The sequence below is a fragment of the Cyphomyrmex costatus genome, unplaced genomic scaffold, assembly GCF_001594065.2.
Source record: "Cyphomyrmex costatus isolate MS0001 unplaced genomic scaffold, Ccosl1.0 scaffold467, whole genome shotgun sequence".
In the NCBI taxonomy this organism is placed as follows: Eukaryota; Metazoa; Arthropoda; class Insecta; order Hymenoptera; family Formicidae; genus Cyphomyrmex; species Cyphomyrmex costatus.
In genome coordinates, this window is record NW_017278933.1 from 347,222 (window position 1) to 359,904 (window position 12,683).

General features: G+C 35.6%; 3 protein-coding genes across 4 annotated transcripts; 1 reads left to right on the forward strand and 2 right to left on the reverse strand.

Annotated features, from left to right (window-relative positions):
* Positions 1-33: 33 nt before the first annotated feature.
* On the forward strand, positions 34-2,774 carry LOC108777836 (40S ribosomal protein S19). The gene is made up of 4 exons (XM_018544816.1): positions 34-132; positions 279-349; positions 681-1,065; positions 2,696-2,774. Exons 2-4 carry the CDS (start codon positions 279-281, stop codon positions 2,708-2,710), a joined length of 471 nt encoding a protein of 156 aa, XP_018400318.1. The 5' UTR covers positions 34-132; the 3' UTR covers positions 2,711-2,774.
* Rrp1 (Recombination repair protein 1) lies at positions 1,408-5,634 on the reverse strand. 2 transcript variants are annotated; one of them, XM_018544814.1, is made up of 8 exons: positions 5,511-5,634; positions 5,009-5,068; positions 3,726-4,052; positions 3,529-3,655; positions 3,314-3,457; positions 2,967-3,110; positions 2,629-2,809; positions 1,408-2,474 (listed from the first exon to the last, which is right to left on the reverse strand). In XM_018544814.1, exons 1-8 carry the CDS (start codon positions 5,586-5,588, stop codon positions 2,357-2,359), a joined length of 1,179 nt encoding a protein of 392 aa, XP_018400316.1. In that variant the 5' UTR covers positions 5,589-5,634; the 3' UTR covers positions 1,408-2,356. The 2 variants fall into 2 exon arrangements, with proteins under 2 accessions (XP_018400316.1, XP_018400315.1); XM_018544813.1 differs by lacking the exons at positions 5,009-5,068; positions 5,511-5,634 and adding an exon at positions 4,303-4,995.
* Positions 5,635-7,050: 1,416 nt separating this feature from the next.
* On the reverse strand, positions 7,051-11,493 carry LOC108777798 (zinc finger protein Xfin). Its single transcript, XM_018544761.1, has 9 exons — positions 11,140-11,493; positions 10,415-10,887; positions 10,058-10,330; positions 9,791-9,977; positions 9,462-9,707; positions 8,444-8,665; positions 8,012-8,353; positions 7,769-7,932; positions 7,051-7,685 (listed from the first exon to the last, which is right to left on the reverse strand). Exons 1-9 carry the CDS (start codon positions 11,491-11,493, stop codon positions 7,508-7,510), a joined length of 2,439 nt encoding a protein of 812 aa, XP_018400263.1. The 3' UTR covers positions 7,051-7,507.
* Between the last annotated feature and the right edge of the window lie 1,190 nt (positions 11,494-12,683).

Here is a 12,683-nt window from a genome sequence, read left to right on the forward strand (position 1 = left end):
AATAACCTCTTGTTAGTTCCCGATGCCCGAGAATCGTTAGCTTGACGAATGCGAATTTGTTGCTAGATACGAAACACGAATCAAAAGCAATTTTGTATTTAGCCAAGAAAATACGAGAATCTACATAAAAACGTATGTAATTGATTAATAATTTTTATCAATTAATGGAAAGTATTTTAGGAAGTTAAAACGTTTACTTGCACCTTCTCCACGCGGTATGTCCACGTCATTTTGTATATTGATTTTATTAAATTGCTTTATTAAATTTTTTTTTCTAGATGCCATCTGTAACGTTAAAAGATGTGGATCAGCAAAAATTTGTCAAGGCTTTTGCAGCCTTCCTCAAAAAGTGAGTAAGGAATATGAATAAATAGAATAATCAGAATATAACCTATACATTGAATACAATTAGAGTAATTAAAATTTAATATAATTAATCTCGCTCTTATGATTATATCTAACATACATCTAACATAAAATTTCGTTATTTAAAATCTAATTAAATTTTAATATTTACAATTATTTATCATTTGTTATTTATATTTCTTTTCTCTGTAACAGTATAAAAAATTCTCCATTTTATATATTGAATAGTTTTACTGGTAATAAACATAAGACAGAGCTCCAAAATATAATATGTTATTGTAATTCAAACTACATTGTTCTTGATAAAATTTTAGAACTGGTAAGATGCGAATACCAGAATGGGTGGATATCGTCAAAACAGCTAAATTCAAAGAGCTAGCACCCTATGACCCTGACTGGTACTATATCAGATGCGCAGCCCTGGTGCGCCATATTTATATTCGAAGTCCCGTTGGAGTTGGTGCAGTTACAAAGATTTTTGGTGGACGCAAACGCAACGGTACTCATCCCAGCCATTTCTGTCGGTCAGCAGGCAGTGTCGCGAGAAAAGCACTTCAGAGCCTTGAGCAGTTAAAACTCATTGAGAAGGCACCCCTTGGTGGACGTAAACTGACTAGTCAGGGACGCAGGGATTTGGATCGTATCGCTGCACAAGTTAAAGCTAAGAGCAAAAAGCAGCTTAAGCTTCAAGATGCAATTGTAATTTAATATCCTTTTCCTATAATAAAATAAAACGTAAAATCTCAATTCTCTTCATTAGATATATTCTGCATATAATTTTTATTTTGACAAAATTTGTTGAATATTCAAGAATTGGAAGTTAAAAATTTGTCAGGTCTTATCTATATAAAAATAAAATTGCAGGAAAATTGGATTTAGGAAAAATTGTGTTATCATAGTACAAATGTAAAATGATTATACTTTTTTAAAATAAAATAATGTAATTATTCATATATTAGGTATGTCGGAAAGTTCAGTCCGTTTTTATGCAAAAAGTATGACTTTATTTAAGAAACAAAATGAAAACGTACATCAATCAAAGTATTGGCTATCGTTAGATATGACTTTTTTCCATCTTTCTGGTAATAAGCAGATTCCATGGTGAAAGAACGACTCATCTTAGAGGCTACCCAGTTAGAGACCCATTTTTCAACGCTTTCATAAGAGTTGAAATGTTCTTCTGCAAGTGCGTGTGCCATCGATCGAAACAAGTGGTAGTCAGAAGGAGCACAGTCTGGTGAATAAGCCGCATGGGGTAGCACTTCCCAGCAAAGTGCTCCTAACGTTTCCTTAACGAGTTTTGTGACGTGGGTCAAGTGTTGTCATGAAGCAAGATCACTTTATGCTGTCTCATTTCATATTCTGGTCGTTTTTCTTACAATGCTTGGCTCAAACGAATAATTTGTTCTCGGTAGAGATCTCCTGTGACTGTTTAATCAGATTTCAACAACTCATGATGCACTACACCCTTCTGATCCCACCAAATACAGAGCATGGCCTTCTTCCCATGAATATTGCATTTTGGCGTCGATGTCGAGTTGGCCTGAATTGCAAATGATTTTTCGGCGTTTGGGGTTATCGAAATAAATCCACTTTTCACTGCCAGTCACAATTCGATGCAAAAACTCCTTTCTTTGTTGCCTAGCAAACAGAATTTCACAGGTGGTTTTTCGCCTTTCAATGTCTCTTGGTTTCAGTTCACATGGAACCCATTTTTCTTCCTTGTAGACCTTTCCTAAGGCTTTGAAACGATCGGAAATAACAGATTGAGCACAATTTAATGTTTCTGCAAGTTGTTTTTGCGTTTGACGTGCATTGTTCTCTGGGTTTAGACATTAGAGTTATCGACATTTCTAGCTATAGCTACTCGTCACTAGATGGACGGAACTTTCCGACCACCTAATATATTTGGATTCACACATTTAAAAAATTTTATCTTGATAATTTCATGCAATGGAACATCAAATGTTTTTATTATTATTATTACAAATTACAAATTAATGTAAAGTATTACAGGACAATGATCACTACCGTAAACGTCCTTCCTTATAATATTATCGCATACTTTATTTTTTATCCGTTCTGATATCAAGTAGTAGTCCAGTCGCCTGTAGATAAAAAAATGTTTAATTTAATCAATGCTGTAAGATTTATGTATATATATATATATATATATATATAAAACATAGTTTTTACACATATACCATAGAAAGTATATAGACATATCAGTTGAAAGTAAAAACGTTAATAAAAATAACTTACCATCCAATGTTCTTACTGCGTGCATTGGCAAAATACGACCAGAATGTATATGCACCCTCTGTTTCAGGATACAATAATCTAAAGGTATCTACAAATCCAGCAGCTAAGAAGTTGGTCATATCATCCCGTTCTTCTTTAGTAAATCCAGCATTTTTATTGTTTGTTTTGGGATTTTTTAAATCTGGAAATATATACAATAAGTTAACATTTCTATTGTTTTATTGATATACTAATCTAACACTGATACTTTATATTTAAAAGATTAAAGTTAAATGACTAATATTGATAGGATTACACAATAATAAAGAGATTTACTTATCGTTTTAATAATACTATACCAATTTCTTGATGAGCTACATTCATGTCACCACATATAATAACAGGTTTCTTTTGATCTAATTCTTCAATATATTTTTTGAATAATTTATTCCATTCTAATCGTTTTGGTAACGTCACCAACTTCTGTCCAGCATTTGGCACATCTGTCATATTATATTCTATTAGTAAATATCAAGTAATATTTTATGAAATTAGAAATATTTTATTGTACAGAAAAGATAAATTATTAAATTAAAAAAAAATTATTAAAATGTTTACACATCACATAATATATCAAATTGTACATGTATTCTAATTTTTGCAATAATATAATTGAAGTTTATTTTAAAAGAATCAAGTAACTTACAAACGTTGATCACGAAAAATTCTGGGAATTCTACCATGATTATCCTACCCTCAGTATCAAAGGTAGAATCACTTAAACCATATTTCACAGAAATCGGTTTTTCCTTGCTGAACAAAGCAACTCCACAATGACCTGGTTTTTTACCTATTAAAGCATATTTATTAGTTATACAATTTGCGTATATTCAATATAAGTTGTTCTTTGATATATCTTACTGTCAAGGAAATAGTGATGATATCCTGGCAATTTGACATCGTCTGGCATTTTATTCTTGTCACATTTTGTTTCTTGTAAAGCAATTATATCTGCATCTTCTTTGGTAATATAGTCAATTCCATGTTTCTGATTATATAAGTAGAAGAATTATTGTAAACATACATTAAGAGAAAATGTATCTTTGACATAAATGTACCTTGATTACAGCCCTTATCCCAGAAACATTCCATGTACAGATCTTCAAATTATGCTTTTTTCCTTCTTGATTTGACTTTGTACATTCAAAATCTATCTCATCCAAGTTTGTATCCGTCTTATTTTGCATTTGTTTGGGTTCATTTTTTGCCTTCTTAGCACTAGATGAATCATCACTTTTATCAATATTTTTTGATTCCTTTGGATTGATTTTTGTCCTCTTTGGAGCAGGTTCATCATTTGTATCATTTATACGTTTTTTACTTGAGGTCTCATTTTCATCTAATTTTTGTGTCTTTTTACCAGGTTTAGCTTTGGAAGAATCAGCCTAATTTTAAAGAAAAACTGATAAATTATTTAGCAATTTATTTATTTATTAATATAGAAAATTATGGATACATGTAATTGTCTGATGGATACAAAAGTTAAATACAAAATTTTTGTAAATAATATGGTGGTTATATCATGATTTATACACAGAAGAATACTTCGATGTATACTTCAATGAATTTATAATTAAAGAATTAATAATTAAAGGAAAAATAAAACAATATACAGTCTATTCAACAAGAACGTACGAGCTGTTTCTTTATAGGTCGCCAATCGCATTTGGAATCAAGCAATCGTTGTCTAATAGTATTAAGGCTCAATTCTATATCATTTTTCAATAATAAAAGATTTTTCGCTCGTCGTAATGAACACCCAGGATTCTCCTCAAATATCTGGATGATAGTTTTGTCATCATTTTCCGTCGTTGACGGTAGGGTGCCACGTTCCGGCAGGTCGTCAACATTTTTTGTTTTGTTGTAACGTTTCACCCACTTCCTGACGAATCCTTCTGACTTTTTCATGTAGCGCCCGGCAACTGCATACGACATTTTCGGTCCTTTCGGATGTGTGCAAAGGAACACTGCTTCAAAACGACTTGCATACGCAGCACTCATTGTTGTTATTTGCTTTATTAGTCAAAACAAGTCATATTACCCATATAACCTCCAAGCATTCTTCCGAACTGTTCAGAGAATCGGAAAAACCAAACTTAACATCTGTACATCATTTATTAATGAAGTGTGGAACCGTACGCTCTTATTGAACAGACTGTAAGGGCTACGAGCCATAAATGAACAAGTAATGTTACAGTGTCTAAATTACAATAAAGGGATCTAATAGCAATTTAACTGGTCAGATGTTTTGACTTTGATCGAATCATTCTCAATAACATAAAGGAAAAATATTAAATATAGCACAAACATACAGCTTATGATGTGTATGCCTTTTCCATACCTTTGCTTTTGAACTTTGTTTTCGTGGCATGCTGAAACTTTGCTGTTTGTGGAGAGAATACTGCGCAAGATATATAGTGTTAATGTTTAATGGTTAGCGAGTTGTATGTTGTATCAGTGCTTCTAAATAATGTAAGTGGAAGACACTGAAGATGTATATTCGTCAATTATTTGTAATAATGTTAAAAACGCCTGTATGACTTATCTTCATGTATATAATTAAAAGTTTAATTTTCGGAATTTTCAGCCTCGTCAATGAATACAATAAACGTAAAATTGCTACTGCGTCACAGCTAACATTACAGTTATTAAAGAAATTTCATTATCTGCCCTCAATCGATAAATACATAGCCTAGTCGTGGCGTCTAACTGCGCGTCTAAAGGTTTAATAGACTCTTCTGAATACCGGCCCGGTTTCCACTTACAACCTTATTGGATCGCGTCGATCGCGATCAAAAGCACGATATACCGGCTTTTTAATTTATGATACTTTTTTTACAGACCTGAATAATATCCGTATACGTGACCGGAAGAGAAGCAACAACGCGAAACAGCCTATACAACTTCAAATTTAGTGTCATTCAGCACTACGTGGCGTTTAGGGGTCCAAATGGTCCAAATCCAAACCGTCCAAACTTCCCCTCTTGAAAAACAATTTTCAGCGCCACTGTATTATTGATTATTTTCGATTCAAAAGATGAATAGAAATATTATATTAGAAAAGTAATATCGCTTTTTTGACTAGTCTCGTGTTTCTTATTTTTGTGTGTGTACATGACATCGTTAAAAAACATTGTTACACATAAACAATATTTTGTTAAAACATTATCTTCTGTTGTTTAATACAATATTTTTTATTCTATTTTGTATATATAATTCTATATATTATTTTATACTATTTAGATTTTTTTAATTAATTATTTAATAAAATAATTTACCTATATGATTTATAGAGTGGCAAGATACTGACTTTGCATTTTGCTGCATCAGTGCTATATGAGAATCTCATATGTATAACTGCCCCACAATTTCTTATCTAAGATAAATTCAAATACTCTCTGAAATAGCATTTCTACAGTTAAACAGATTGAATAATAGAAGCACTCACAAATTTTTTTATAATAGCATGTATTTTCTCAGAAATTGAAATATTATTGTCGAATTGGCTTTTCAGAAAAAATCAAATAATTATTTTTGAATTATTGCGGTAGTATAACGTATGATTATCTAACATATTAATTAATTTGTTATATATGTGTAGATATATATACATATATATATGCATATTTCAATTGCTATTTGCTAATGTATCTATGAAAAATATTTAATTCATTCTAATTTATGAAAAGCGAAACCACCATAAATTGATTACAGAAGAGGTGAAATTTACAATAAAAATTGATTAGATATGGATTGGGTATTCTTGAAGTAAATTCGCTGCGGCCACAATAATGCTAGTATGTTTGAATATGATGCAGAATAATTACATAAAAATATTTTCGGGCCTAGATTTGTAATACTTTTAGTAATAGTTTATTTTGTAAATCAAGTATATATAAAATAAACTTATAAAGATTGTATATACTTAAATTATGCGGCATCGCTGTCGGTCAGAAACGCCCGATTCTTTATTCGTCGTCACGACGACGATCTTCGGTATTCTCGAAGAGAGACTTTGGCGTTGTATCGCAAGGCAATCACAACGGTGGAACCATGATACAAAATAGGATGCACGAAACGTTATTTAAAAAGGAATGTATTTTAACGCGTAAATTAAACATCCTAGAATCACTTCACTATGATATCAGGCCATTGGAGATATCAAAGAGCCATATCATTAAAAACACAAGGTATAACACAATGATACTGTAAAATTGAATAATTTGCAATAAGCGAATCCGAAAAACATTTCTAGAACAATCGTGATTTAGAATAATCAAGATTTTTTCAAGGTTCCTGATATATTTACTGTAACTACATTTAATAATATTTTATGCGAGAAAAATGTACATATTGTACATAATTAAATCTAAAATATAAATCATATGGTACAAATTGCGCAAATTTCTGTTGTTGCTAGTTGCCGCTAAAATTTATGCGATCGTCCGAATGTTTCGATCCTCGAACTCCACCTTATCGTTATTTTGACAATGTTTTTTCTCAAATTGTGAAAAAAAATCTGTGTCGATTGTTCGTATAATGTTGTATAACAAAGCACTTGTACAGGCACGTTCAGTGTAAGTACTAATATCAATAGCCTCACGTAACAAACACTTCAACGTTGTACGTCTGCAATTATGTAATAGAAAAGTTTTCAAGGCTAATTAACAGTCGCAAAAATCGTCACAATATACAGTGTGAGGTATATACACATATACGCACATTTCGTATATAATCTATAAACACAACTTTCTCTCTCGCTCTTTTACACATAACACGAGGCACATGCTGTGATATAATCTCGATCTGTCCATTTTCTTTAGCATAAGTTAAACGATGTTCATTTCTCGGGTTCGTCGGGATGCTCTGTCTTGATATGATGAGCAAATGTATACTGCGTCGTGAATCGCTTTTTGCAATAAGGGCACTGATATGGCATTACAGGATGTGCAGATCTCAAATGCGCCACAGCTAATTCCCTTAACACGAACGGTGATTGACATACACCACATCGATATCTAAAAATAAATGCATCGTACAAAGAATTAAACTTTCAGAGTAAAGCATAAAATTTTTCAAAGCTCAAAATATATCATATTACCCGTTATTAGCTGTTTTAATGAGAGTCCGTTTAAGAGGCGGAGGTGTACCCTGCTCGTTAATTTCAACCTTTGGCTCAATAGGAGATATATATTCTAGGGTTTCCGGACGCAATTTTGGCATCGGTTCATCGTCTGCTTCGACTTTAACTTCGTGTGCCTGCGCCTAGAAGGTAACGTAATCACATGATATAGATTGTTACTGAACATGCAGTTGAAATCGTGCAGTATCATTTGTTACGTACTGTACTGCCGCGCATGTACTCGGCGTGCATTTTCATGTGAGCGTTTCGTGACTGCGAGCTTGCGAAAGTTGCGTCACATTTGGAGCATTTGTGTGTCTTATTGCCATCATGAAGCGACGTCTTTAGCCGAGACTTTGTGACTTTTTTTTCAAGTTGTGCTGTATCCCTGCATAAATGGGTGAGCAGCGATACCTCTTTGAAAAAGATTTTATTACATTTTGGACAGTGATAGGTTTTAGCCACCGTGTGTGTCTTTTGCTGCGCTTTATCCATGAATGATTTGTTATAAACAGCGGATGTGTACAGTGAGGCATTATCGAGCGTTTGACGTTTATGACTAGCCTATTAATCAAGAGATAGTGCGTGTTTTAAAAATGCAACGGCAATGAACGAATAATAATATGTAACAACAGTCTTGCTGGAAAATTTTACCTCGTGCTTCAATAGCTGTGATTGTTCCTTGAACGATTTTTTACATATGTGACACGTGTAACTCTTATGAGATTCAGAGTGTGTCTGAAGATGCGTTAACATTGTCGTGTGATCGCTGAACCATTGTGAGCAAATGCCGCATCTTGCTACGTTTTTATTTCCACCAGAAATACGTTTTGTTATAGACTCGTCATCTATTGGGACATCGTTCTTCTCCATTACCTATGTGTGAATAAAAAGAACAATAATTTAAATCAGGAGTTAAAGAGAAATATTTGAGTTCAGTTCTCAGTCCGTATATTTCTCTTGTTAAAATTTCATACGGATTTAAAGCAGCGCTTTGTTACTTTACCAATCCTACATTTTATTTGCATTTATAATTAATTACAGTATTATGCCCGCTCTGTGCCGACACCCGTTGGTATCGTTTCGGATGTGCAAACACGTCTGAGTCGGAACCACTCATAAGCACTTACACGGACGAGACCCTAAAATGTTACGTCCGCCGATTGGCGGAACCAGAGCAAGCGCGCGCCTCCGCAACACGGAAATTAAGACACAGAATTAGTCAGGAATACAACGCTCTCTTTATTAATAACGGTACAGAGCGGTTAATGGAAAAGCGAGAGCCGACAAGACACGTCTAAACGAAGCGACGTTCCAGACTTGTTTATTAGTTAGATGACGGCTCGTCGCCTCGGCAACGCGTTCTTCGTATGATCTCTTCAAAAACGAACGGATGTCGGCACAGAGCGGACATAACAATATCATATCTTGTTTTATTAGTTATGTATGTATGTTTATGTGTATTTGTAAAATTTAAAAAATTAGGAAATATAATTTTATTATAATTTTATTGTTAAAAAAGCGTTTAAATGGAAAAATATAATTTTATTGTGACAAGTATGCAAAAATAAATAGAAACAATTCCAAAGTGATAAATACAAATCTAAACTTTGTTGTGAGTAAATAATAATTCATAATCAAGAGAAAGAGAAATTGGAGTAGGATTTCAAACCTCGGAATAAGATTTCTTGCCACTGCGAGATTTAGCTTCTCTCGCTTCCCTCTCAGCATTTAAAGCCTCCTCTTGCTCGATTGCTGACAAGACTGGTGACATCATTGGCTGTTCATTATGCTCGGCTATTCTATGTCCAGCTAAGCGTATTAAAAGTCCGAATGACCGACCGCAAATGTCGCATTTGTGCTTCTTCGGTTCATGAGTGCGCATGTGATTTGATAATGCGCTCTGCTGGGTGCAAATCTGCAATAATAGACAATACAAAAATCATAGAGAATGTGAAGCATATAGAACTTTCTTATAAAAACATAAATACAACTTTATACCTTCCCGCAAGTGGGACACGTGAGAGATTTTACATTTTCATAGTATTGTTCGTCCCGTTTAATTTCTCTAATTCGTTCTGGTATTTTTGCCACCATCAATTCTGAAGATGGTAATTTCTGAGATATCGCCGAGTTTGTTTGATGTAACTGAGTGTGTTTTTTATAAGATTCTACAGTAGGGAAGAATCTAAAAACACATGCATATGTTGAAAAAATTTTAGAAAGAAGCAGTTTACGAGACGAATGTCTTTTGATTTTGCAAATTACCTATTGCATAATGAACACCATGTATTGCTTCCATCAGTCAATTCAGCTAAATGATCGCGCAGTCTGTGCTGCTTCAGCATTTCCCATCTTACGAATTGCCGATCGCACTGATCACAGTCATTCAAGTTTTCTGTGAAATCCAGCTTGACCTTCAAATGATCATTAGCTTCGTGTTTGGCTAAGATTTCGACAGATTCAAAGGACGTGGAACACTTTTTACAAGTATATACACGCGGGCAGTGCTGCATATGTGTCATTAAACTGTCCTTTGTTCTGAAAATGACAAATTTTTACCGAACAAATCCATAATGATTAAAAAAATGTTGTAGAAATATGCGACGAGTATATGGTACTCACTTGTAATAACTGTTACAGGGTGCACACCACCATTCGGAAGTTAACTTTGCTTCAGATTGTAGATTCTGATGATTATTCATCGTCAAATTACCAGTCAGTACTTGTTCCAGAATACTGGTTCGTTTCTCTTCTTTCTTGGCTTGGCAGTTTGACTTAGGAGCTTTTGCTCCTTCCATATCAGGTATAAAAACAGACTCCGCTCTTGCTTGCATATCCATATCAAACATCTCTGACAATTTACGCTTCTTATTCAGCGGTTTGCAAATGGCAGTTTCGGCACTAAAAATTGGATCCGTATTCACCTCCTTAATTTCTACCTCACAGGGTAATTCAGACAAAGTTTCCATGCAAGCATTTTGAAAATGATCCTGATTAACTTGATTAATCGGTGTTGCTGAGTCATCGAAGGGCATGACGATTGATAAAGGAACCAACGGTGGTGGAGCTCTAGACTTTTCCTTACAAAGTTGTACCTAGCATTTGAAATGGCAATGGTTAGAAAGAAAATCTCTGCTCTGCTCAAATTGATTTGCTATGTGTTTCTCTTTTTATTTACTACAGTTACTATTCTTTTAAGAGACATAATCGACAAATGTCACTTTATTATCTTTGTTATTCGTTGAATGCCAAGAAGGCTGATATTTAATGATTATATCTTCCAAAAGCAGTTAATGATAAGAAATTTACGATTATGTCCCCTAAGACAAATTATTTATTTAACAAACCTGGCACGGATCCGACGAGTTCTTCATCGCTTCGAGATATATCTGAGCAGACTCCATCTGTTCGCACTTCAGCAACACAGCGTGCATACTCCTGTAGATGTTGATGCAAAACTCTCTGAACTGGTACACGTCGTCTAGTCTGGCCGCGCAAAACTGACAAATCTGCTTCGGCAACGGATCGGTTTGGTACACAAGTACAGGCAGACAGGCGCGTAGCTTCTGCACCACTCTACGTTGCAGACCCTCGTCGCCAAAGATTGGCAGCATCTCGTTTCTCTCCTCCGAGCACAGCCGACAGACCTTGTCCCACATGAGTCTATCTGCGGCCATCGCTGGGTACAGATTCGCATTCATCATGGGGAGAAAATATCCGTTGTCAAGATCCGAGATACTGTGAATTAGGTTAGCTGACGAACCGCACCATGCGCGACGCTGGCACGGTCGGGGCGTGTTGGCGCAAGCATACCCAGCCGACAGTGCCGACGTTCGTGCGGATGGTTCGACAATCGCGAGGATTCAACACGAGGAAACGCGCACCTGTTCCAGAGGAATCGAATGACGAATTCGCTTTCACCTTCCTCTTCGCTTCGCGTGAAGAAGAGAACCCTCTCAGTCTTCGGTTCTCGAATACACGAAGCTGCGAACCGGTTCTCCGTTCGCTCGCCGTTCACCGATGTCTCTCGGACATCTTGCTCCGGTGGTAGGCGAAGTCCTGCAAATTGCAAAGTGATCGTCGTAGCGCTCACAAGACCGTTTGCATCAATGCTCGCCATGCGCCATGCGGACGCCAACTCCACTGACTTCACAACTCTTCAGCAACTCTCCTCAATCTTTTCCACTTCTTCCAACCGTTTCCCTCCCTATTCTTCCTTCTTTCTTTCTCTTTCTTCCTCGTCACCGTTCGGGTTTCAATTACTCCGACCTATCTCGAATCGGACGACAGAGCCGCGCGGCGAGACCTGGCCTTGCCTGGCCTGGCAGGACCACGCGGCGGAGCTGGGAGGAGCGAGTGAGAAAGCACGACCAGACTCTGCTAAATGGGACGCTTCGATCTTACAACGGTCGTTTTGGGTTCGTGACGTCAACGGCGATGATCGAAACGAGGCAGAATCCTCATGCGATTTCCTTGAGATGGGCTCTATAACTCACAGAATGCGACCTTCGCCCGTCTTCTTCCGAAGTCCCGGCACTTCAGGATTCCTGTTCATTTACCTTTCTTTACTGATCGTTCTCGAGGTTTCGTTTCGTCATCAAAATTTTATCAAGGCTATATTCAGATTCTCTCATCCAAGTGTCATTCAGGTATCACTTTATTCTTGTTATTAATGTGTTGAACAAGGATATTAAGTGATACCTGAGGAGCACCGGATTAGACTTTAGGTGCGTTCCGAATTACGCATAAAGCGCATCATGTATTATTGTACCTTTCTTTATTATTCGACAAACTACAATAATGCATCGTGCGCTTCATACGCAATTCGGAATGCACACTTTGAACGCATCCCAGCATATGAGAAATTTGTGTGGGAAATTTGAAGATCTTT

Excerpts from the sequence above, each read along its gene's own strand:
- LOC108777836 (XM_018544816.1), top strand. The coding sequence starts at position 279 with ATGCCATCTGTAACGTTAAAAGATGTGGATCAGCAAAAATTTGTCAAG. Across the intron at positions 350-680 it reads TTTGCAGCCTTCCTCAAAAA|AACTGGTAAGATGCGAATAC; the intron begins GTGAGTAAGGAA and ends ATAAAATTTTAG.
- LOC108777798 (XM_018544761.1), bottom strand. The coding sequence starts at position 11,493 with ATGAATGCGAATCTGTACCCAGCGATGGCCGCAGATAGACTCATGTGG. Across the intron at positions 8,666-9,461 it reads GCAAGAAATCTTATTCCGAG|GTAATGGAGAAGAACGATGT; the intron begins GTTTGAAATCCT and ends ATTCACACATAG. Across the intron at positions 7,933-8,011 it reads AGTACATGCGCGGCAGTACA|GCGCAGGCACACGAAGTTAA; the intron begins GTACGTAACAAA and ends GTTACCTTCTAG.
- Rrp1 (XM_018544813.1), bottom strand. The coding sequence starts at position 4,668 with ATGAGTGCTGCGTATGCAAGTCGTTTTGAAGCAGTGTTCCTTTGCACA. Across the intron at positions 4,053-4,302 it reads GACCTATAAAGAAACAGCTC|GCTGATTCTTCCAAAGCTAA; the intron begins GTACGTTCTTGT and ends CTTTAAAATTAG. Across the intron at positions 3,111-3,313 it reads ATTTTTCGTGATCAACGTTT|ATGTGCCAAATGCTGGACAG; the intron begins GTAAGTTACTTG and ends ATAATATGACAG.